At 52.8% G+C, this 25713-nt stretch overlaps 1 protein-coding gene across 4 annotated transcripts; it reads left to right on the plus strand.

Annotated features, from left to right (window-relative positions):
- Positions 1-895: 895 nt before the first annotated feature.
- Positions 896-25087, plus strand: TSKU (tsukushi, small leucine rich proteoglycan). 4 transcript variants are annotated; one of them, XM_043908043.1, is made up of 2 exons: positions 896-919; positions 22587-25087. In XM_043908043.1, exon 2 carries the CDS (start codon positions 22594-22596, stop codon positions 23659-23661), a length of 1068 nt encoding a protein of 355 aa, XP_043763978.1. In that variant the 5' UTR covers positions 896-919; positions 22587-22593; the 3' UTR covers positions 23662-25087. The 4 variants fall into 4 exon arrangements, with proteins under 4 accessions (XP_043763978.1, XP_043763961.1, XP_043763969.1 ...); XM_043908026.1 differs by lacking the exon at positions 896-919 and adding an exon at positions 10883-11039; XM_043908034.1 differs by lacking the exon at positions 896-919 and adding an exon at positions 11132-11813.
- Positions 25088-25713: the final 626 nt, after the last annotated feature.

The raw sequence follows: 25713 nt of genomic DNA on the forward strand, positions 1-25713 counted from the left end.
GCTCCTGAAGGATGTTTGTCTTCTCCCCCAGGGCCTAACTCTGGGTGCTGATGCATGCCAGTCAAGGGCAAGGGTTGTCCTGAGTCCCCAGGAAAATAAGCCCCAAAGCACAGATAGTTTAAGTAAAATAATCCAACCAGGTCTCCCTGTGAAAATCCCAGGACAGCTGTTTGGTTGCAAAGAAACTCAATCAGATCAGAGGGAGCAATATATGCACATTCATAGTCACGTTCATGGTTTCACTGCTTACAACCCGCAGACTGGACAGGCGGGGACTCTTATCAGCACTTTATAAAAAATGAAACCAAAAATCAGAGAAAGGGCTTCATCAACTTGTTTGATATGGCAGCTGGGAAGTGGTGGAACTGAATATCCTTTGGTTCCACAAATCTGTATACTATAAGCCCAATCACTGTATGTCCATGATTCCAACATCCTCTGACTCTGTAACAGTCTCTGTTCCAAATGTTGGTTACTGTCCCTAACACTGTGGTGGTTCTGTTATGTATCCAACATTCGTTTATAGTCTAAAAACGCATTCTTTTACAAATTCTTATGGAGTGTCTGTGATGTGCTGGAGATATAGCAACCAACACAGCGGAGCCCCTATACCACAGGGCTTACCATCTGGAGGCAGAGAGGAGAAGCATGAGCCCCTTATGACACTGTGAGGTGAGAACCATGATGGAAGAGGCAGAGGATACTGCAGACCCACTTAGAGCAGGTCAGAGAAGGCCTCCTGAGGAGTTGCCCAGCTAAGCTGCACATGGAGACAGAGGTGCACATTAACCAGAGTTCTAGTTCAAGAGAACAGGAGGTGCAAAGTTTGGAACAAGGGTAGGGGCACCTTGTCCAAGGAACCAAAGGCGGTTGCTATGTCTGGAACACGAAGACACAAGAGAAATGTGAGGCAGAAGAGGTAAGCTGGGGTCAGATTACACAGGATTCTTTATATCATGCTAGACAATTACAACTTCACACTAGAAGCAATAGTCATGGGAAGATTTTAAACCAGATAGAGACAAGATCAGTATTGCATTTTAAAAGAAACCCTCTTACTGCTCCAAAGAGCTTGGTCTGGGGGTGAAGATATGCAGGCAGGGAGACCTCGAAGTGTCTCCACAGTCCAGGCAAGAAAGGCCATCATCTGGACCAGGATCAGGTGATGCAAACAGAGAAGCGGATAGACTTGAGAGGCTTGGGCATGTACCGACTGTGGGGAGGAGGAAGAGACAGGAGGCGCCTTGGAGGAGTCACAGCTTCCTGGTTTATACAGCTGAGTGGGTGGTGACACCTTTCCCTAAGATGAGGACTCGGAGGGGCAAGTTTGAGTGAAAGCTAAATCTTTGATTCAGGCAAATGGAGTGCAAGGCCCATGGAACTCCCAAGTGGAGCCAACAAACAAGCGGGTGGCCAGAGAGGTCTGACAAAGGCTGATATCAGAGGTGCTGGCAAGAGATACAGATACACATGCCTCAGCATCGGGGAGCAGCTGAAGGCACGGGGCAGGGGTTGGGTGAGCGGCCCCAGGAACTGAGCACAGAGTGAGAGGAACAGGGGTTGCAGGGCAGAGACTGGGAAACAGTTATGTCTGGACTGAGGACCAAAGAAGAGCCAGCAAAGGAGACCAAGAGGGAAGCCAAGGAGAAACAGTGTCATCTGTGACAAATGTCAGGTGTTGAGGTTTGGTGAGCCATTGTCAGCAGCTTAGCAGTAGCAAAGGGCAGTTTATGATTTTCTAGAAGGGATGAATGGGAGGTGGGAAAGTGAAAACAATAGATCCAGGCTATCATTCAAGAAGTTTAATGCCAAGCAAGGAGCTCAATAAGTGCTCAGTAAATATACTTCTAAGTGAATGTATCAGGGAACAGTTTTGGGGAGAAAGAGCAGTGACTAGGCTGCAGGAAGTATTCTTTTGTTCTTTTGGCTTATTTTGTTTGAACATGTAAGTAATCTTCTCCAATTTCCCATTGTAACCGGTTAGTGGGATGTGAAATCAATTTACAGGGTTGCGGTTACCATCATTATTCCTAATGGAACAGAATAGAAGGGAAAAGAAAATATCATAGTGTACCATCTGTGGTAAGGATAAGTATTGTTTTGTGAAACTGATTTTATCAATGAAGTGAAAAGTGAAGTGAAGTTGCTCAGTCCTGTCCGACTCTTCGCGACCCTATGGACTGTAGCCTACAAGGCTCCTCTGTCCATGGAATTTTCCAGGCAAGAGTAGTGGAGTGGGTTGCCATTTCCTTCTCCAGGTTTTCTTTTTAGTTAATAGATACACAGAAAAGAAGGAAGGGAGGGAGGGAGAGAGGAAAGAAAGGATAGGAAAAGAAGAAAAGGAAAAGAAAGAAAAATCTGACAGCCTCCTCAAAGAACTTGTTTGCTTATGGATTAGAAAGATGCTAAGGTTTTCTGAGAGTCAGTTTCTGTGGGGGGTAGAATTCTGCAGCTCTGTTTGTCCTGGGACAGATGGTAATAAATTGAGCACACAATCCTTTGCACGCAATAATGTAATTATGTAACACAAGCCTGATAACAAGTTGCCCAGAGTTCACTGGCCCTCAAGGACTAGACTAGCCAGGAAGGCTGCTGTCCGGAGGTATAGATGAGTCCTCTTGCCCTGTAGAGGGCGCTGTGGCAAGGGGGTCAAGGAGACAACAGTCAGCCAAGACTATCAGCAGGAAATGGCCCGGCAAATAGGTTGTTGTTAACAAGCTGTTCTTGCCCGGTGAGCTGGTGACAAAGCCAGGCCTGGAATCCCGTGTCCTGACCTCCGGTCAGGGGTTCTTTGCCTGCAGAGCGTGGTGGTAGGAGACCGTCTGTTTCTTATCAGGAAAACTGGACAAAGGGGAAAGGTGGGGAGGGCCCAGGTGATTGATAAGGACTGACAGGCTAGAAAGAGAGAGAGACAGGGCCAGAGGAGGGAACGGGGAAGAGGGGAATGACTAGTGGGGGATGGGGAGGGGCGGAAGGTCTCTGGAAGCTTTGGCCCCGAGGACTGTCACCTCGGCTAACCCATAGGGCCCCATGCCCTGCGACTTGCTCCCCTTCTCTCAGGACTGTCCCTGGCTGGACCCCCTCAGGTGCTGTAGCCCAGCAGTACTGAACCACTTATTGTTCTATACTCTTCCCTCTGGCCTTTGCTCCCACAGGGGGAAATGCCCTTAACTTGCTCCCTAATCCCATATTCCTGATCTCTCTAAGCCCAGCAGGGTTCTCTCAAGCATCACCTCCCTAGTGACACGTTTCCTCATTGTTCCGACTAGAGCCTGGCCCCTCTCTGTTCTGAATGCTCTGCACAGGTTTCTATCAGGACATCCAAAACTCTTTAGGACCTCAGACATGTCTTTGGGACCCACTCCAACTGTAAGCTCCAACTGTAACTGTAAGCTTCAACTGTAAGCTCAAACTGGAGCCCAGCACCAGATCTGACATGTATCAGAGGTTCAAGAGGTGAAGATTTGTTAGACGGATGATGGATGGATGGATGGATGGAAAGTAAAGACATTAAGAGAGATGAATGGAAGGATGGTCTGGGAGAAGAGGAAGCATGCAGTTACAGTGAAAATGCAGAGAGGTTAAAAGAACTCTTAACTGGGAGTCTAGTAGCCTTGCTATTCATTGGCTCTGTGACCTGGGACAAGTCACTCTGCCTCTCTGGACCTCAGTCTCTCGCCTGTACGATGACAGAGGTGATAGGGTACGAAGCCTGATATCTGATCCCCAAGGGCCCTCCAGCTGCCTTGCTGGCTCCATGGTGGCAGATGCATCGCACTCTGTTGGAACAGTCAGGTCCACTTAGCTCCTGGATACAGGGATGGGGGCCAAGGTTCTGGGGTCAGAAGAAGCCTGGAAGCTAAGGTACAAAAGGGCAGCACCTAAGGTGTGGACCCAGCCTCTTGGCAGGAGACCACCTCCGGCAGCAACTCAGGGAACAATTTGTTCCTGACCTGCTACCACCACCACCACCAAACAGAACTTTGGAGCTGAGGACTTGGCAGACTTGACCGATAGCCGTCTGCTCTTTGCAAGCCATGGTCTCCTTGCCCAGAGGATTAACCAGAGACCCAAGGCTCCAGCTGAGGGAGCCTCCTTCTCTACTGTGTCCCCTCTCTTCACTCACTCAAGGTCAAAGCCACCTCCCATTTTTTTCTCTGCAGTGTGAGAAAAATCCAAGCTTCCTGCCAAGCTTCCTATACCACTGTGTTCTCCTAGGCCATGCAATCAGGCTCCTGCCTCAGTTTCCTTGTCCAGTTTTACATGTGTTTTTCTTATGAATTAATAAATCATAATATTAGTTACCCACAGTCATCCAATGCTCACCAGAGTCAGTCACTAATCTACACAGATTAATTCACTTAATGTTTGCAATGACCTTTGAGCTAGGGACTATTTTACAGATAAGAAAAATAAGGCAGAGAGAAGTTTTAAGAATTTGCCCAGTCTGAAGCTGGGATGCATACCTAAGCAGTTTGGCTCCAAAATCTGTGCCTTGCTAGAATGAATGAATTAATGAATAAATGAACAGTCTTGTTCACAACAGAGGTATCCTCACTATAACGTGGAAGCACAGAGGAAGGGCCTCCAATGGTATAGTCAAAGGTTGGGAAGATCAGGGGAGGCTTCCTGGAGGAAGTGATAACCTGAGATGAATTTTGGATGATAAGAAGGAGACAGGGATAGGGCAAGGGGCACTTCCAAAGGTGGGGCAAAGACACGGAGGTGGCAAGGAATTGACAGAATGCAGGGAACCCCAACAGCTAAAGATGCTAGGGCATCAAGTCGCAGCAGGAGGCAGGGCTAGAGAGGGGGGCTGCACAGAGGCACAAACCAAGTGCTTCCAGGCTCAAAGGAAAGAAACTGTGGGAAATGGAAATGTCTTTGTGGAGGTGGCAGCAGAGCTTGGAAGCTAGCGAGGACTGCAGCTGGTAGATAGGCTGAGAAAGTCATTCCAGGCAGGGGACAAAGTATGGAGGTGGGAGAGTGGGAGAGAAATATTTAGGGAAGCATCTGATTTGGCAGGAGGGGAGGAATGTTCGCCATAGAGTGACTGCTGAACACCAGCAAAACCCAGGCACCGAATCTGGCCCCACAGAGGAACAGCTGGAGTTGTTTTAAAGAGCCACTTGTAGGTTCTATCTGTGTGACCCTGGATGAGTCACTTCGGAGTCTCAATTTCCGTATCTGTAAGATGGAGGTGATAAGAGACTACTCAAAATTTTTTCTGAGAGGTTTCCAAATGAGACTATCTGTGGAAAGACATTATAAACCCTAAGGCACTCGGCCATGTCCCCCAATCCCTCTACTGAACCACCATAGGCGCTTTTATAAAACACAACGTATGGAACTTCCCTGGTGGTCCCGTGGTCAAGAATCGCCTATCAATGCAGGGGACACAGGTTTGAGTCCCTGCTCTGGGAAGATCCCACATGCCACAAGGCAACTAAGCCCGTGCACCCCAAGTACTGAGCTGGTGCCCCAGACCCCACATGCCTCAACTACTGAAGCCCTCGTACTCTACAGCCCGCGCTCTGCAACAAGAGAAGCCACCATGAGAAGCCAGCACACCGCAAGGAAGAGTAGCCCTTGCTCTCTGCAACTAAAGAAAGCCCCCGCATCTCATCAAAGACCCAGTGCAGCCAAAAATTGAAAATAAATGAATGAATTAATTAAAAAAAAAAAACAACCTACGACAGGCTAACCCAGAGCTACGGAATCAGGAGGTTGAACTGACATTATTTTTCTTCCAGCTCTTCTTTTCCATTATTTCCTCACAAGGTCTTGATGCTCTGTTACCTTTCTGACAACTGGAAAGAAGAAAACACAGCAAGAAGAATAGCCAGAGATCCTGGAGCTTCATGGGCTTCTCTGGTGGCTTAGTTGGTAAAGAATCTGCCTGCAACGTGGGAGACCTGGGTTTGATCCCTAGGTTGGGAAGATCCCCTGGAGAAGAAAATGGCAACTCACTCCAGTATTCTTGCCTGGAATATCCCCAGGACAGAGGAGCCTGGTGTGCTGCAGTCCATGGGGTTGCAAAGCGTCAGACACAACTGAGCGATTAAGCATGGGCACTGGAGCTTCATGGAAATATATTGGGTGTGGATGGTTTTTCTGGTCGGGGCTTGACAGCTTTGATAAGTGAGAAAAAAAGAAAGACCTTTTGGCATTCTCAAAATGTGGGAAATAAGCAAGGGAGCCAAAGGGGCTAATGGGGCCTTTGATCTCTAATCTGGAGAGCTCTGAGAGAAAAGAGATCCTCAGCCAACACCCCCAGTTGAAGTATGTCTGGTCAGGAAAAGTACACAAAACCCGACAACTTACGACATATTTGATCCTCTCCATATCCCTGTAAGGTTGTTGTTCAGTCACTCAGTCGTGTCTGACTCTTTGTGACCCCATGGACTGCAGCACGCCAGGCTTTCCTGTGCTTCTCCATCTCCTGGAGATTGCTCAAACTCATGTCCATTGAGTCAGTGATACCATCCAACCATCTCATCCTTTGTCATCCCTTTCTCCTCCTGCCTAGAATCTTTCCCAGCATAGAGTCTTTTCTAATGAGTTGGCTCTTTGCATCAGGTGGCCGAAGTATCAAAGCTTCAACTTTAGCATCAGTCCTTCCAGTGAATATTCAGGGTGGATTTCCTTTAGGATTAACTGGTTTGATCTCCTTGCAGTCCAAGGGACTCTCAAGAGTCTTCTCCAACACCGCAGTTCAAAAGCATCAATTCTTCAGTGCTCAGCCTTCTTTATGGTCCAACTCTCACATCCATACATGACTACTAGAAAAACCATAGTTTTGACTTTGTTGGCAAAGTAATGTCTCTGCTTTTTAATACGCTGTCTAGGTTTGTCAAATTTTCTTCTAAGGAGCAAGCCTTTTAATTTCATGGCTGCAGTCATTTTGGAGCCTAAGAAAATAAAGTGTCACTGTTTCCATTGTTTCCAGATCTATTTGCCATGAAGTGATGGGACCAGATGCCATGATCTTTGCTTTCTGAATGTTGAGTTTTAAGCCAGCTTTTTCACTCTACTCTTTCACCCTCATCAAGAGGCACTTTAGTTCCTGTGAGGTATGGTTTCTTATTTATTCTCATCTTACAGGTTAGGAATCTGATTCTCAGGGGGAAAGAGTGACTAGCCCAAGGTCAATAGGTAGCCGGGGACAGAGCAATGATTTCCACCTGGGACTCTTAGGTGCCAAGGCCTCTCTACCACACCACATTCTGCTTCTTGTGTTGATTGTAAGGTAGTAGAAAGAACACTAGAGTCCTAAATATTGTTCCAGCTCTGCAGAAAACATACTGTGTAACCCAAGACAGATCTCTTACCCTCTCTGGGCCTCATGACTATCAATCTAGGGTGGCTGTTACAGGAATTAAATGATGTAATAACTGCAAAAGTATCCAGCATAGTCCCTGGCGTGGGATACCAGCCAAAACTGTTGCAGCAAAAACAGTAATGAGTGAACAGCCTTTCGTACATACCAGCCAAACAGAACTGCAAGAGTTAAACAGTCTTGGTTCTTCTTGAGCTGTTACTACTAACAAAAACTAATTACTCTTTGACTCCCTATAAATTATACTCTACAGCTTGCATTCTTCTCCCCCTACACTCCCTTGTAGGATTCTGCACCTCCAAAGGAAGAAGCTCACAGTCAGTAACTTCAGGGACACCAGAACAGGGGGTTGAGCTACCTGATGCCAGCTTTTGGCTGTAAACTTGCAGAAAAAAAATTATATACAAGACTTTCGTGAGGATGTAAAATCTCTCCCTGTTCCCCACAGAAGCAGGGCACAGTTCTTGAGGCACTAGCCTGCTGTGTACTCCCCTTTGCCAGGCAAAGATGAAGCCATCTCTCTATTTCTCCCAAACTGTCTCCACACTTTTTTAATTCAGCACTGGGTGACAGGGGATCAAGATTTTGGCAACAATGTGAGCACAAGAAGGGGAAGAGAATGGGGAAAGTGATAGTGCATATGTGCAAAGGGTGTAGCAACATAATAGAAGGAGGGACCAAATTCACCAGGCATTGGGTTTCTGGGTGAGGGAAATTTGGACAGAGATTTGAAGAATTCAGAGGCCCTTCCTTCCCTTCCCTCTCTCCCTCTAGTTCCATGTGACTTAGAGGACTGGAGCTTGGGATGTATAAAAGGGGAGCAACCAGAAGTGAAAAGCGAGCATCCAGGGGAGCATATTACATGGGCCTTGAATCTGAAGCCAAGGAGTTTGACTTTTGCCATTGAAAGGTTTTAAGGGGGCGAGCGTCCTGATCCATTTTGCAGATTTGCAGTTTCAAAAGGTCATTTTTACTGCAGCATGAACAGCAGACAGGAGGAGGAGCCTGGAGGCCAAAGGACCATTGTGGGGGGAGGGGGGGAGGGTTGATGGAGATGCCCAATCCAAAGTCTCCAGAGGCCACCTCCCACTGAGAAAAGATCAAGCAAGGGAAATGATGAATTAACAGTACACTGAAACTGCCGCCAGCCTACCGCCAAGGTGTGAAGGTGGTTTGTTATGCTTCTGTCAAGTGAGAGGCCCTTTGGAGGGGCGTAGAGCCTCCAGCCTCTGTGGTTAGAGCCTGCAGACAAAGGGCAGTGGGAGTTAGAGTTAGTGTTTATCTCCATTGTCAAATGCTGAGCCTGAGCCTCACCCCAGAACTCCACATTAAGGGAGGGCAGGATGCAATTTCTCCAGCACAGGGCAAAGGTTGAGGGGGAGGGGTCCTTTGAAAGATGGCTCCCTCCCCCATGGGAGGGCAGGAGATGGCCAGCAGGTGGGCTAGATGAGCAGAGGGTCAGGTGACCATTCCCCTGGCTTCTCCCCTCCCAAGTCAGCTCAGCTTTCCAGACTACACACACCATCCCTGATCAGAGACAACCTGGTTTGATAATAACGGTAAAAACAACCCACAATGGCACTTCCTATCAGCCAGACTAAAGCCTTACTAAGTTACTGTTTACTCCTCACAACAGCTCTATTACAGCTGCAGAAATTCAGAGAGGTTAGGTAACTTCCCTAAAATAACCCAGAGCTTGTTAAGTGCCAGGGCTGGAACCTGAACCGTGTCCAAGCTGGGGGCCTACACCAGGCACGAACTGGCAGGTCTCTCCCACCTCCAGGCCCAGAAGAAGGAGTGGGAAGGTCTCTGACCCTTCTTGAGGGCCCAGGATGCACAGAGAACCACTAGGGGATGCACAGTTGAATGACAACAGCGTCCTTATTAAGTAGGACTGTGAGGAGACGGTGCAAAGAGGACTATGGTACAATTTCAAAGACAGTGTGATGAGACGTCTGAGCTGGTGGCCTCCCAGTTCTAGAAGCTGGGATTCTAATGAGGGGGGGACAATGAGAGGTAGAAAGGAGGGAGGGGAGCTTTCCCTGTCCCAGACTGGTAGGACTAGGCTCCCAGCCTTCTCCTTGCACCTCCCTAGCTGCCAGGGCCCCCAGGCCTCGCCATCCCAGGGGAGCAGAGTCGCTGCCACCACCATGCAACCACACAGACGAGTGCCAGTGAGGACCTGCAAGAGCACTTTGTTCTCTGGGAAGCGGATTTGTTTTCGCTGCCCTGAGGCCTGGGGTAGTGGCCTCTACTCATCCCTCCCCATCTCCTTACTTGTCTCTCTCCTTCCCCAGGCAGACAAGCAGACACAGACTCAGAAGCCCAAGCAAATTTTTTTTTTAATTAAAAAAAAAAAGTAATAAAAGGAACAATAAGACTGGGTGTGCAAGTCTAGGCTACTGTAAAGGGAACACTGCCCAATCTCTACACAGCAGGAAAGCTCCTGGGAGATCCAGGGTTCAAGGCCAAAACCTCCCTCAGTCCCCAGGCCACATACTTCTGGGGTGCCTGAGAACTAACACCTCCTTCAACCCCAGAGTGTCTGGGTGTGCAGGGAGACACAAATTCAAGCCCCCCAACCAAACACACATACACTCCTTGTAGGGAATGCATCCAACAGGCAATTTCTTTCCCCCAACTCCCAAGTGGAAAAGGTTTCTTGGATGCTTTTCTGCACTTTTTACCATAAGGAAGGGTGAGAGAGGATGGGCTGCAGAGGGAGGAATAGATTTAAACTGCTCCCAGTTTGTCTTCTTAGAAATCTAACCAGAAGTCGATGGTTCCCTCCAGGAAAAGAAAAAAGGAAAAAAAAAAAATTCTGTTTCCCTCTCTCTCTCTCCTCTCTTGCCAGCTTTTCTGCCTAAGCCTGACTGTCTCTCTGTCGATTCGTCTTTCAGCCAGTCTTTCCCTGCTTCAGATTCTCACCTCTTTCACCCATTTTAAAAAACTAGGGAACCGGGGGCCGGAGGGCGGGGGAATGAACTCGAGAAGAGGGAACCCTCACCACCCAATCTCTTTCTTAACAAAACATCTCTCTCTCTCTACACACACACACACACACACACACACCACACACACACACACACACACACACTCTCTCTCTCTCTCTCCACACACACACACACACACACACACCCCACACACACACACACACACTCTCTCTCTCTCTCTCTCCACACACACACACACACCACACACACACACACACACAAACACACACACACACACACACACACACACACACACACACACACACACACACACACACACTCCAGCGACCTCCAGATGTTCCCGACCAAGCGGCCATCTGCTAAGAAGGCTCAGGCGCTCCGGGGAAGCGGGCAGGGACCCGGGGATGCAGAAAGCTAGGAGCAACGCCTGCTAGAGTGGGCGGGAGCTACATGCGCACTTTTGAGACGCTCCCTAGGGTGGAACCCGGCCTAGGCACGGGCTTTGCCGGCGGGCGGGGGCGCGGAGTGGGGAGCGCGCCGGGAAAGGCCAGCACTTTAGCGACACTCCCTAAGTCGCGGGCTGCCGGCCCTAGCCGCCACTGGGCGCCGGGCGGGCGGGGGAGCGCCCTACGGCGGGCGGGGGCCGGGGGGCGGGCCACGCCGAGCCGAGAAAAGCGCCGGCCGGAGGGCCCGCCGCCGGGCCGCCTGGGTGAGCGTGCCGAGGCGGCTGCGGTGCAGGCTTCCAGGTGGGTGAGGATACCCGGGCAGAGCGGGAGTTCGCGCTGCGGGCGAAAGACCGGAGGCCCCTACCCCAGCCTCGCCGCTCCATCCGGCGGGCGAGCCGCGCTGGAAGCAGGGGCGGGGCCGGGGCCCCTCAACTTTTCCCGGACCCAGGGCGTCGGCAGCGGCCGCCTGACGCCCGGGGCTCGGCCAGAGTGAGGAGCCCGGACCTTGAAGGGGGGCTTCCAGGAGACAAAGGCTCTGACCCGGGGCCGTGGGCGTCGGCCGGCGCCTCTGGGGTCTTTGTGCGGACACGTGCGTTTGTGGGTCTTTGTGAATTTGGTCCGGGGACATGCATCTGCCCGTGCCTTTGTGTGTCCGTGATTTGGGGAAGGGGGCAAGGACCCGGGATGGGGGCCCGCGTTTGGTTGTGGGTGTGGGTGGGCGCATCGTTGTGTCCGCGTACGTGGTCTGTGCCTGTCGACGTGTCTGGGTTGGGTGTCCGCGGAGTCTGTGCGCGCAGAGAGCCAGACACCGCCCCAACTCCTCGCTCCCCTGCAGTCCACCCGGGCCGACTTCGCTTCAAACTTTTCTCCGCCTTCCTCCTCCCAGCTGCATCCCGGGCCGGGGGGCAGGAGGGCGCTGGCATTCCTTCCTTCCTTCACCTCAGGGGTCTTTAGAGCCGAGAGGGGATGGAATAGGATGGGTGGGTGGGGGGATCGGCAGCGCCTGAAGACTGACCCGAGCCAAGGCTGGGCAGAGCGTGCCGGACCCCAGGCGAAGCGGCTGGGAGAAGAGAGGTAAGCAGCGGATCCTGGCCCCCTACTTGGGGGCTGAAGAGAGGAGAGGAACGGGCACTTGGTGTGGCCCGCCCCACGCTTCTCGGAGAGAGTATATGTGACCGAGAGAAACTTGTCTGTTTGGCGGAGAGGCCAGCCCCTGGGGCCCCCCAACCCCCTTCTCCCGCTCCTTGGCTTTGAGATCCGCACTCGGTTTGCATCCCGCCCCTGGGGTGAGGGGGTTGAACCCTCCAATCCCAAAGGTGAGAAGGTGATGACGGTTCCCGGGACCTCCAGCTGGGCTGCTGGCAGTAGGAACCGTGCACGCTCTAGTTTCGAATGGGACATCCACTGGCCCACAGTATGGCACTAGGCAAGTTGCTTAACCTCTCTGAGCCGCAGTCACCCTGTCCTGGATGGGGTGAGAACTCCCTCGCAGGGCAGAGCCTGCGGTGGGGATAAGCAGCGCAGCCAGGGACGGCCAGAGTGCAATGCCCACCCACACTTGCCTGGCAGAGGAGGTGACTCAGGAGCTTCTGATCCTCCCTGCCTACTCTACCCTTCGATAAGTCCAGACTTGCAGAGTTCAGGTCTGATCTGAGAGGGAGGGCTCAGACTGCCGGGAGCCTGCTTTTTGATCCTGGGTGGCAAAGATAAACCCAACAATCCCCCTCCCTCCCCCACCCCTTGCCAGTCTTTAACCTAGAATTTTGCTAGGTCCTGCAGATGTGAAGCGTGAGTGCAAGCCACTCACCTTGGAAGGAAGCAACTGTGGGCACTTTCCTTTCCCTCTTTGAGCCTCAGTTTCCCTGCTGGAAAAGGGGTTGCTGATAGCCTCTTTCTTGCCTTCCTATTGTGGCTGACTGGTTGAGACCCTAGAACCTGGAGATACTTTGATATTTAACACTTCCCTTCTGACTTGGCACTAATTTACTCTTTTGAAGAGGGAGGGGGGAGATGGCTGTGAAGTTACTTAGAGATTAAGGCCTTCCTGGAGTCCCTGGAAGAGTCAGGAAGGCTGAAAAGCAGCAAAATGGGGAAGTGGGGGGAATACACTGGGGAAGGAGGCAGAAAGTGTCCCCCCCCCCCCCAGGGAACTGCACTGCATGACTCGTGTGTGCTGAAACAGCACAGGGATGGTCAGCATTGTGGACTGCCAGATGCAAGATTGGGGAGGAAGGGATGGAATTCAACCTGAGGCTGGGAGGGACTACAGGGGCCACAGATAAGAATGCCAGATCTAGGAGCGGAGGTCTAGGCAGTGGAGAGCTGCTGGAGGGTTTTTTAAGCTGGCATGATAGGGTGGGGTTGGTAATTCTAAGAAAGAGTCCTCTGGCTCGTGGGTGGCGCTGGAGCCTGGGAAGCCAGTCTGGAGGCTTGAGTGCTCCAGCCTTTTAGAGTCAGAAGGAGATTTTCACTCACTTCATTGCTTCCTAGTTCTGTGACCTTGGGCAAGTGACTCTATCTCTCTGATTCTCAGTCTCCTCATCTTTCAAATGAGGATGGTAATTCTGGTCTCACTGACTGTTACGGATGTTAAATAGGATGACAAACTACCTGTGCTAATAAAATGAGAAGAGGTTTGTGGCCTGTATTACATTGTGCAGACATCTGTTGAACTGCTAACAGTACAAGGCAGAGCCAGTATCTACTATGGGTCCTAAACCTTAGTTCACCACCTGGCAAAAGCCCTAAGTAACCTGCAAGCTTGGACCAACTGGTACCCTCTCCTAGCAGAGGGAAGCTTTTTGCCCAGGACATTTCTCCCATCTGGCTTATCCACTTCACATGGCCAGGTCCACGCAGGAGAGGAGCTGGACCGTCAGATTTGGAGATGGCCACACATCACAAAGTGTGTTGAACCTTGACAGGGGTGGCCCAGTAGAAGAGTGACCTTTACTGGATGAAGGGCGAGTTAGACTGGGAAGACCTCACAGAGGAGGTGACTTTTGAATCAAATGAGTGAGAATTTGCATGGAGGACAAAGAAAAGGGTTTCTCTGTCGTCTTCACTGAAGGGGACAGCCTGTGCAAAGATGTGGGGCCCAAGGAGAAAGACAGGCCCCTGGACGGGCAAGCTGTCTTGGCAGGAGAGGTTTTAAAGCAGGAGCAGTGATGCGGTCCTGGTCTGTCTAGATGGCACGCTGGTGCCCAGCAAGGCCGGCAGTTGGAGGCAGAGGGCCAGGAATGAGGCTGTTGTAGCAGTCCTGGCCAGGAGGCCTCTTGAACCTGACCTGGGCAAGGCCAAGGGGAGAGGGAGGGGAAGACAGCCACCCACCCAGGGGTAGCTGCTGAGTCTCACCTGTTCTCATTCTGTCACCGGTGACACAGCTGCTTCAGCCTCCTTCAGCCTCTGTGATACTTCCACACTCCCTTATCAGCTCGCTGGCAGAGGACTTGTAGCCTGAGTGAGGCCCTGCAGCGTGCACTGAGAATCCAGGAAGAATCCATGTTGAAGTCTCCTCTATCCTCTGCCCCTACCTTGCTTTCAGATCTGTTGGTGTCACTGCTCCTTTTTCTTACCTGGTCTCTGAAATCACCCGCCGGTCAGGGGGTGGGGCAGGAACCCACATGCAATGAGCACCAGTGTGTGCCAGGCCCAGAGCTGAGCCTTCCCTTTACCTCATAATCATCGGTGACCTTGTGGGAACAGCACCAGGCTTCTCAGCAGGTTGCAGATGAAGACACACACAGGCCTCCTAGCAGGTGAGGTTCGGTGGGGTGGAGCCCAGTGCGCCTGACTGCAAAAGCCACTTCTGCCCCATACTGCCTGCCCGTGTGTCTACACATGCCTCAGACCAAAGGGAACTTGCCAAGCTTCAGAATGGAGAAAATAGTATTGGGAGCCTTGTCCATTTCTCTGTAGATTATCCTCCAGGGATGACGTCATGGAGGAGCGTAGGCACCGGGTGTCAGAACACCTGGACCCTGAGTCCAGCCTCTGACCTCACTGGCTCTGTGACTCTGGGCAGATCACCGAACCTCTCTGGGTCTCTAGGCAGGTGTACCATAGATACCATGCCATCCAACCTGCTGATCTTGTAGGGTGACTGAGCAGATGAGAGTTGAGGAGGCAGTGGAAAGACTGAGAGTTGTCATTTGGTGAGGCGGCATTATTCTAAGTGCCTGGTATATCTTCATATAATACCTGCTCTGTGCCAGGCCTAGCAATCAGCTTCCAAGACCAAAAAGTGAATCTAACCCCATGCCTGCCCACAGGAGCACTGATAGGTAAATGTAATTATAGTCCAGCATGATCCACATGTGTCTATTTGTAAGTTGAGGCACAGCTGTATAAGGAGCATTGGATTTGGTTTGAGACCAGTTCCTGTTCTGCCCCACTCAATGTCAGTCTTGTCTTGCAGAACAGGGACAGTAGTCCCCATGGTCAAGGGTGGTGGGGAGGCAGAAACGAGCCACTGCTGTGGAAGTGCATGGCGAGCTGATGTGTTTGCACAGATGTGTGGCATTAGTGCCTCTGTTGGGAGAGCCAACCCTCAAGGCTCCGGGAGTTTGGCCCTAGACATTCTTTTTGCCTTGCGTTCCCAAAACTGACTTACGTGGTTGAGGGCCAGGACACTGATGGAATTTCCACCTGGGGATTTCAATGGCGTCAGCTTGCGTGAGCTCACGATGAATGTAAGCAGGGTGGGACGTGACTCAGCACTGAGCAGCCAGTGGGGACAAAACCCATCTTGGGTGGGTGCTCGGCCCCCTGCCCAGCTCAGCCCTTCACCAGGGGCTCCCCCTTGAAGACGTGGTGAGGAGCTGGCAAATCTGTGGGCCAGAGATGCTGGAGTGCAGGTGACTAGGACCAGGAGGACACGAGCTGGAACCCTAGCCCCAGAGAGGCCTCAGAGGAGAAAGGAGATGGGGGCCTTGCCAGCAGACACCAGCACGGTGACCAGAGGCTGTTAGCACAAGTAGTCAAAGACCCGCCAGGTGCCTGGCACCTCTCTAGGGTAGCTGGGTGGGGAGGAAAAGAACAACAAGTAACATGGTCATGGCCTTCAGAAAGCTTAATAAATCATCACCGTCCTTGTCTACTATGCATTCAGCACTCAGCTTGTAGCAGTGAAAGGTTGTTGCTGAACGAAAAGACGCCGGGATTCTTGGCCTCCAGAGGAGAAGAATTCAATCCCGGGCAAGAGACGAGGCTGGATCGCTCAGAGCTTTTGTGTAATAAAGTTTTATTAAAGTATAAGAGATAGAGAAAGCTTCTGACATAGGCATCAGAAGGGGGCAGAAAGAGTACCCCCCTGCTAGTCTTCAGCTGGATGTTATATAGTCACTAGCAGTCTGTTAATGAAAAGAAAGGAATGTCTTAAAACTCAGAATGGCACCAGGCCCCTCATCCATAAGATGCATTTTGGGATAATCTTGGCACCAGACATTCATCCGGGGCCAGGGCCATAAAACGATTGACTTGAATCTTGTGGAAGGGCAGATTACCATATAAATAGTTTTGTTTACATAGATTAGGGGGACAATATCTGAGTATAACATACTGGTTTGTCAAGTAGATTCTGAGCCATTAGGCGGAACCACTTGAAGACAGAGTCTGGGGTAAATGCATAGGACATTAACATAGCTTAAGACAAACATTTCCATAAGAAAAATGCATTTTTCCATAAGAAAAATGTCAAGTTTTGAGAATGGTTAACTTCAAGTGAAACCAGGTGTCATTATGGCAACACAGTATTTTAAGAGAAACCTCCTTTTAAATTTGTATAGAGAATGAAAAAAATATTACTAGTTTGTTTCCACCTGCCACTTAAGAGAGATAAAAATGTCTGACACTTGCAGCCTATTTCCTCCATTTGGAGACCCCTGGCCTTCCTGCCTGTTACCCTCTCAGCAGTTGCACCAAATGTTTCACTCGCTGTCCCCTAACGCTTCCACCAACCCTGTGTTGTCACCCGTGTTGAGGACACTGAGCCTCAGCAAGGTTGAGACGTGCCTGAGGCCAGTAGGTACAGAGCTGAATTCACAGCTAGGTCTGTGTCCCGCGGTTGACTCTTAATTTCTGGGCCCTCCATTCATCCAGCAAGGTTGCCATGCCTGCCAGGCCTGGCTCCGGCCCCAGGTAGGGGAAGGGACAAACAGGTGAAGAAGGCAGGGTCACCGCCCCTTGATGCTCACACTTCAAGTCAGGAAACGGGCAGGTCAATAAAGGCAGAGAATTTACCTAGTGTGTGTCTGAAGGTGTGTTGACAGTACGGAGCGAGAGGCCCCGGGAAGCCAGGCAAGGGGGGGAGTGGCCCAGGGGCCTGAGTGGACAGAACGGGCTTTGTTCCGCTGGCAGGGCTGGGGCAGGCCTGGGGACGCGGCTGTCCTGGCACTAGTGGGGAGCATCCAAACCCAGGTCCCAGGCCCTGCCATGCCGTTTCCTTGCCATCACTGTCCCTCTCTGGGCCTCAGTTACCCGTGATCTCGGAGGGGCCTTCCAGCTCTTCCAGCCCTGGAATCCTCTTGAGTTTGGGGAAGTGTGCGCTAAGGCTGAGACTTGTTCTGAGGCCAAAACCATAGGTTCAAATCAAGATGGGACTTTCAACCAAAGGAGGGAGGACCATGGGGGCAGATCTGCACAGAGGTGCAGATACCTGTGTGCCAGAGAGAACTTGGTTTCTGTAGGTAAAGCAGAAGTCAGGAGGTTTCCAAGAAGGGGCATGATCTAGCCAAAGCTGTTGAGAGGCTCTCCTAGACTTGCCTGGGGGCCTTCTTAGGGTCCCACCACTGACTCTGTAGCTTTCCTTAGAGTTTGGATGGACCTAACAAGGAATCGCTCATGGCCCCTGCCCAGCGAACCTCATGCCGTATCCCCCAGATTGAGGGTGGGTACTGTTACTAAGCCTTTGTCCGGCTGCCCTTATGTTCTGTAACCTTGGCTGATCAGTAGAATGACTTTGATCTGCAGGTTGGGGTTTGGAGAGTAAGTGAAGTATCCTCTCTTGGCCTTCCATGGTGAATACTTGCCTTTGCCTTTCTCCCGAGCGTAGATCACAGGGTCTTGAGAAAAGGAAGGAGGCAGAGTCAGTTCTAGCTCCAAGAAAGAAAGAGAACTCTGAAGTTCACACAGTTAGTAGCAGGGCTGGGACTAGAGAGAGTCCTGGTCTCTTGGATCTAAGTCAGGTGCTAGTGATCTTGATATAAGTTGGTCTCCTGTCCCCATTGCTGGTTTGTAAGCCTCATGGGGACAGAGGCCCTGGGATCTCCTGCCCTGACCCCAGCATGCACCTCCCAGGGCCTAACAGACTGGTTTGCCCGCAGCAATTTAGTGCTGTGGTTGATTAATTGTGTCTGCTGTGGATACGGGTAGAAGTGGAATGAAAAGGCACAGTCTTTCAATTATATGGCTTCCACCCCCTTGGGGCCTCATTTCTCTATAGGGATGTTGGTCTTCTGAGTCTCACCTTCACAGCTGTCTTCTCTGAGGCTGATGGAACCATCATTAGTATCCCAGATTCACAGCTGAAGGAACTGGTCCAGAGAGGTCAAGTGACTTGCTCAGTTCACACTGCACGTTGATGTCGAGAGTCTTCTCACTGTGTGCAGGCCTATCCTCTCCGTGGAGCTGAGGCTAGCGGTTTCTGTGAAGAGGAACTCACATTAGTCATCCCTTCCCAGACCCAGCAGCCCTGTTGAGAAACAGCATAGCTTGGCTTCCCAGGAAGAACTGCTTTCCTGGAGGGCAGTAATATACCTTTGTCATGTTTGATAGTGTCTGCTAGAGGGAGAGAAATCCCCACCCCACCCACTCCCTGTCTGGAGGAGGGCAGGGGAGGCCCCACTGTACCCGCCCCCTGTGCGGGGAAACATGCTTAGGTGCCTTCCCCCCGCCAGTGTGTTTCATCCTCATGACAGGCCTGTGAGATGGCTGTTAACACCTGTATTTGACAGATGAGGAGACTGAGGCTTGGAGATTGTGGCTAGCCAAGGTCAGAGAAAGAGATGGCCATGAGACAGTCCTATGAGTCTTCATTACTCAGTCCGTTTTATAAGAGAGGAAATAAGAGGGGGAAAAGGAGATTAAGACATGGTGAAACCCAAAGTTCTGCCATCTAAAGGAAGACCATTACCAGGTTGACAGATTTTCTTCTAGACTTTCTAAAATTATGATTTAGGTTGGGTTTTTTTTAATGTATAATTTTCTTAGCATGCAATTTACCCTCATGATCCTTAGCATTATGGCATCAGCCCCCTCCTACATGAGGTTGCAGACTCTTCTGAGCACTATTTTTATTGACTCCATAAGATCCTTAGGAGAGTTCCACAGGCATCTTGAGGGGACTGGGAAGCGCTGGGCCTGGAGTCAGAAGATCAGAGCCTGAGCATCAGCTGCCATCACCTCACTGGGGACCCAGAGACAAGATGAGAGACCTCAGCGTCCTCATCTAGAAAGCAAGGGATTGCACGCCCTGCTCTGTAGCCCTCACAAGCTCAAATAAGCAAAGGTCTTTTGGAAAATATCAAGGGCTGTGCCCTTGGTAGGGGTTTTCCTTATCTTCCCTTAGTTTCCTCCTGGGAAACTTCTGCCCCGCCTTTGGCTGCTGGGCCTTTTGCTCCAAGCAGCGAAGCCAGGCCCCAGCATCTGAGTCACTCACACGAATGCACCCCTCCTTGTGTTACCCAAAAGGGGACATGGCCTCTGAGCAGAGCAGGGGCACCAACCCTCAAAGACCACTAGCCCACATCTCTACCTTTGCCCCCTTCTGGCTCCAAAGTTGAGAAACCTTCCAGAGATTTCTCCTTTTTTTCTTCTCCCAGCCACCTGGGACAACCCTGAGAGACCTCTGGGCTCTGCTGTGACCTCAGAAACACCCAAGAGCCACTGAGTGTTAGGAAGCTGGGCACTGACGGTCACAGCAGCCGACAGTAGCTGGAGTCTGGCCCTGGGACCCTGGACGCTTAGCTCTTCTTTTCCCAGCAACACAGAAGTGCATGTTCCACCTGAACCTAGCCAGTTACGAGGTGACAAAGGCCTGAGTTCGCGTGCTGGCCTCTGGCACCTTCCTTTGCCATCCTCAGTTTCCTCCACTGTAACCTGGACATAAGACTGATGACCTCCTGGAGTGACCGAGGATGGCGTAAGGGGACATGTGACTGGCACTTAGGACAGGCTCGGTCACTGTCAGCACTTTCCGCTCAATGTCCCGGCCTGGCCCAGCACAGGGGCCCACGGGGAGGTGTCCACAGTGCAGGGCTGAGCAGGGACCTTGTCTGGGGTGTCCTGGGAGCATCATGAGCAGTGTTCCGGGCGGGTCTCCATCCAGACTCCTGCTCCTCTGAGGGCCAGTGATGACCACCCAGCACACGTGCACGGCGCTTCACAGTTTGCATGCGCTGTGTGTGACTTGCATCAGTATGTATGAGGCAGGCAGGAATTACTGCCTTGTGGTACAGAGGACAAAGTCGAGGGCTGGAGAGGCCCCCCGTCGGGGGGAGGGAAGGGGAGCGCTGAGCTGAGTTACATAAGCAGGAGCTCATGAGGGGCTGTTTGGCACTTGAGAGGCACATTGTATAATCACCTCTGGGAACGAAGGGTAATCTTAGGCCGTTTTGTGTGCTTTTGGTGTTTGTTTAAACCCCAGGAAGGGGTGGGTATGAGCAGATCAGCTTAGCAGGGAAGGTGAGGCCCTAGGTAGTAATGAACTCCTGCTGTGAGAAGCTCACCCCGGGCAACAAAAAGGGGTGTGAAGCAACTTAATATTTTCCTTTGGTTCCAGACATTGGAACACTCTGTCCAGCCTCAACTGGGACTGAGCCCAGGATGCACCTGGGCTGGGTTTAATCCTCAAATTGGGCTCTACAAAAGAAAGGGGTGGGAGAGGAGGGGCCTGCAGAGGGAGACCGGGGAGAAGAGCCCAAGTGCAGATCAAGTGGCTGCCCCTTTAAAGTTTCATGTGGAACTGGTAATGCGATCCCGCTGCTCCCCTCTATCCACCCTCCCCTCCAGTCCACCCCTCCCTAAAGGCCAGGGGGAGGAAGGTGGGGGGACGATGGGGCAGGGGTGCAGAGCGGGGAGCTGAGCCACTCCAGCTGAAGGATCTGCTGGCGTGAGGTCTCGTGTCTTCTATCTCCGGGCTGAGTAACTGCTCTTCTAGGGGGAGAGGGTGACCACAGACTGTCCAGTTAGAAGCTTTCTTTCACTGCTCAGCCCCCTCTCTCATCCTCCAGGGAGCTCCAGATGTGTGTGGGGATGAGTGTGGAAGGTGAGAGTGTACAGGTAGTGCTTGGCATCAATGGCAGCTGCTGTTAGTTATCCAGGGAGGGACTGAAGCCAGGGGAGGGGCAGTGGCTTGCACTGTAGCCCCTGTCAGTGGGAAGAGCCTCTCTTGGATCGCATCTCTCCTGCCAGTCCTGGAGGCAGCAGAGGAAAGTAGAATTAGGACTGAGCAGGCCTGGGTTCTAATCCTGCCCTGCTTTTTACGTACGGGTTTTGGGTAAAACCCTTTTTGTCTCTGAGCCTCTATTTATTTATCTGTATAATGGGGACACAGCCCAGCTGCCTGCTGTGGGTTAAAGGAAGGGCCAGAAAAGTGTAATCACTCTAACAGCTTGGGGGTCAAGGCGGGCAAGGGGAAGGGACTCGGCAGAGTGGTCCCCAGGGCCCATCTAGAAGTCTAGACGCAGGGTCCTCGGTTGGAATGAAGGATCCTGCCCCTAGAGGCCAGGCCAGGGAAGAGGACTTATGCCTGTGGACCCAGCCTTCGTTACCCACAAAAGGAGTGAGGAGGGGACAGCCGCTGCAGGCCCCCCTTGCAGGAGAGGCCTCGGTCTGGGAAGCCGGAGCAGGGGTCTCAGGCACAGCTCAGCCAGTGTCAAACCACGATAGTGAGCCATGTCCCTCTGAGCGCCGTTCAGTTCCGCTCCACTCACGTGTGGCCGTGCATGGCTTTCTGAACCTAAGTCTCAGTTCCCTCTTCGTGAAGTGCTGACAAGATCGCTGCCATGCAGCTTCTGTGGCTGTGAGGGTTGAGTGAGACCGTGCAGGGTGCCAGCTAGCCCAGCACCGAGCCCATAGCACGTGCTCAGCAGAGGTGAGGGGAGCACCCAGACCTCTAAGCTGGGACCCCTCCCCAGTAGCACCTGGGGGGAGACCAGCCCATGGAGCCTAGGTCCTCCAAGCTGGAGAGGCCAGCCAAAGACAGACACATCTTGTCCAGTGCGTTTCCAGCTGGGTTCCTTCACATCCCACGGCAGGACAGTGAACAGACATGGCAGACTCAGGCTCCCCACTTTACGTCAACCAGAACAGGCCCACTGTCACCTGCCAATCTTATTCAAGAAAGGGTTCACATACTTCTAGTTTAAAACCCAGCCATCTAGCCTAACTCACCATATCATACAGATGGGGAGACTGAGGCCAGAGAGGAACAGGGACTAGAAATAATTTGAGGAAGGGGTATTCAGGGAAAGCCTCTAGGGGCACTGACGGACAGGTGGCAATTTTCAGCTGTGCCTACACACGTTGGTCGGTGTCTTCCAGGGTGGGCAAGAACCATCTGGAATGGGGTGCATGCGTGCGTGCATGCTTAGTCGGTTCAGTTGTGTTCAACTCCTTGTGACCCTTTGGACTGTAACCCTCCAGGCTCCTCTGTCCATGGGATTCTCCAGGCAAGAATAGTGGAGTTGGTTGCCATTCCCTTCTCCAGGGGATTCCCCACCCAGGGATCGAACCTGCATCTCTTACGTCTCCTGCATTGGCAGGCGGGTTCTTTACCACTAATGCTACCTGGGAAACTGCTGGAACGGGGTACCCACTGCCACCCCTCACCTGTGGCTCTCTTTCTAGCCCCACCATGCCGTGGCCCCTGCTGCTGCTGCTGCTGCTGGCCACGAGCAGGGCCCAGACCACCCGGCCCTGCTTCCCCGGGTGCCAGTGCGAGGTGGAGACCTTCGGCCTCTTTGACAGCTTCAGTCTGACACGGGTGGACTGCAGCGGCCTGGGCCCCCACATCGTGCCCGTGCCCATTCCCCTGGACACAGCCCACCTGGACCTGTCCTCAAATCGGCTGGAGACAGTGAACGAGTCCGTGTTGGCAGGGCCGGGCTACACCACGCTCTCCGGCCTGGATCTCAGCCACAACCTGCTCACCAGCCTCTCGCCCACGGCCTTCTCCCGCCTCCGCTACCTGGAGTCGCTCGACCTCAGCCACAACGGCCTGGCCGCCCTGCCCGCCGAGAGCTTCACCAGCTCGCCCCTGAGCGACGTGAACCTGAGCCACAACCGGCTCCGCGAGGTCTCCGTGTCCGCCTTCGCCACCCACAGCCAGGGCAGGGCGCTGCACGTGGACCTCTCCCACAACCTCCTCCACCGCCTGCTGCCCCATTCCTCGAGGACTGGCTGGCCGGCGCCCACCATTCAGAGCCTCAACCTGGCCTGGAACCGGCTCCGCGCCGTGCCCGACCTCCGGGGCCTGCCCCTGCGCTACCTGAGCCTGGACGGGAACCCGCTGGCAGCCATCGGCCCCGGCGCCTTTGAGGGGCTGGCGGGCCTCACTCACCTGTCGCTGGGCAGCCTGCAGGGTCTCCCCCAGCTGGCGCCCCATGGCTTCCACGAGCTGCAGGGCCTGCAGGTCCTGGACTTGTCCAGCAACCCCAGGCTCCAGTGGGCGGGACCTGAGGTGTTCTCGGGCCTGGGCTCCCTGCAGGAGCTGGACCTGTCGGGCACGGGCCTGGTGCCCCTGCCCGAGAAGCTGCTCGTCCACCTCCCCGCACTGCAGAGCATCAGCGTGGGCCAGGGCGTGCAGTGCCGGCGCCTGGTGCGGGAGGGCACCTACCCACGGCAGCCTGGCTTCACCCCCAAGGTGGCCCTGCACTGCATAGACATCCAGGAGTTAGCCGCCAGGGGCTCCAATACCTTGTGACGAACAGTGCGGCCCGGGGCCGTGTAACAGACTGTGCCCTGGGTTTCCTCAGGTCCTGGGTAATTTATATTTTAATGTGCCAATGCCCACAGGGACTCTCCATTCCTGTGTGGCAGCATCATTGAAAGAGAGGCTTTGAACCTGGGACCCACACCCAGGAGCAAAGTCTTGCGCCTTTGTCTATGTTGCTCCCCAGACCGTAAGCCAAGGGTCTTCGATGCCAAACCAGACAGCAGTCCCCTGCTGTCCTTCCCCACTTGTCCCCAAAGTGCCTTCCCTGAGGCCTGGACCAACCTGACCCTGTGACAGGAGGGAGGCGGGAGGGAGGTCCAGCTACTCGGACATGGGTTTCTTCTGTGACATAAATCTCTCTTTGTTCTGGCCACGTGAGGCCTACCTCATTCTTTTTTCTTCCCCTAGAATTCTGTATAGGACTTCAGTTGTAGAAAGGATGGGAGAAAAGCATCAAGCCCACTTCCTCATGTGACAGATGGGGAAACTGAGGCCTAGAGAAGGAAAAACGGTGTTCAGAGGTCTTACAGTGGCAGAAGCATGAGTGACCTCAGTGTCCCACATGCCTGCCCAAAGGGCCTGGTTGCACTTTTCTCTAAATCATGCCCTCCCTCTCCCCTTCCTGGGCTCCCCCTTGCTTCCAAGACTCACATCCTCCCATTTGTACCCTTTCCCTGTCATCCCCAGGAGGGCAGGCCAGGGCCTTGAGGCTGGCACTCTGGGCCTGGTAACTAGCTGTGGCTCAGGCTAAGTCAGTTCACCCCAGAGCCCCTGGAAGCCTCAGGGGTGCCAGTCCCAGCCCTGCCAGTTTCCCACTCAGGAGGCGTCCCCCAGCGTCCAGAATGGAAATGCGCTCCTTGACCCCTGAGGTCCTGCCTCTAGCTGGTTCCCCAGGAGTTGATGCCGTCCTGGAGCCCCACCAGCTCCGAGGGGCCTCCTGCAGTCAGCCCCTACTGGCCTTGTGCCCGACAGCCCAGCTCATCCTACTGCGAATGCAGCCAAGGAGGCAGGGTATCCCCCACCCATGTTTATGCTTCCCCACCAGGGTGGCATCTCAGCTTCCCAGCCCTGGGCTCTTTCCTTAGTATCAGTTTTATAAAAGTTGTTGCCTTTTTAATGGACTGTCACTTACCACCACCACACCCCCCCCCCCCCCCCAATCCAGGTCCCTGCTGGCAGGGGATTGGAAATATGTCATTTGTAAAAGAAAGAAGACATTGCATATGTTCACTTTTGTAACATTGCGTCCTGGGGATGAGCTGGGAGAGGAGGCCTTGGGTAGAAGCCAGCCATACATCGCCATGCAGGCATCCATGGGGCCGGTCCCTTAGAGACGCCCACAGGACAATGAGAGCTCTGTCCTCCCCCAGCAGCCCCACCCAACACCTTGGTTTAATAAACACTACAAAGAGTCTCCCTCTTGCCATCATTTGACCAGCATCCATTGACATTCCCCAGACGGGTCTCTGGGGCCACAAGGATGAATCAAGACCAGCTTTTTCCCTCTGAAAAGCCCAATAACCTCCTAGGATTAGGGGAGTGAGGGAGGGAGTTCCTTGGGGTGGAACCTTTCAGTGCAACTCACACTCTGTCGACCTTCCTTACCTCCTCTCTCCCTGCCTCCCCAGCTCCAGCTGTCAGGCCCTTGCATACCTCTGCCTTTGCTCAGACTGTTACTCTGGGACCTGGCCCTTGCCCCCAGCCCAGCTTCTCTGTTCCTTCCTGGCCTCATAGACCCAGTTTCTGCCTCATCTCCTTAGAAGCTTTCCCCCAGGTCTCCACCACCCCTCCCGCCCCCGCCATCTCCCTCTAAGCTCCAGTAGGACTGTGTTCCTTCTTGGCATCTGAATGCTGTGGTACCCTCTCCTGTTCACACACTTCCTGTGACAGGGAACCCACTTCCAGCTCATCTGAATGGCTCTGCTGTCAGCGAGTTCTTCCTTCTAGCTGGCCAAGATCTGCAGGGATATATCCATAACCGTCACCACCACCACCAAGCTTATCCTGTCTATTCTGTGCCCCGGGACTCAAGTTCCTGGG

Source organism: Cervus elaphus, chromosome 1 (assembly GCF_910594005.1).
Source record: "Cervus elaphus chromosome 1, mCerEla1.1, whole genome shotgun sequence".
Taxonomy (NCBI): Eukaryota; Metazoa; Chordata; class Mammalia; order Artiodactyla; family Cervidae; genus Cervus; species Cervus elaphus.

Excerpts from the sequence above, each read along its gene's own strand:
- TSKU (XM_043908034.1), top strand. The coding sequence starts at position 11,716 with ATGGGTGGGTGGGGGGATCGGCAGCGCCTGAAGACTGACCCGAGCCAA. Across the intron at positions 11,814-22,586 it reads AAGCGGCTGGGAGAAGAGAG|CCCCACCATGCCGTGGCCCC; the intron begins GTAAGCAGCGGA and ends CTCTCTTTCTAG.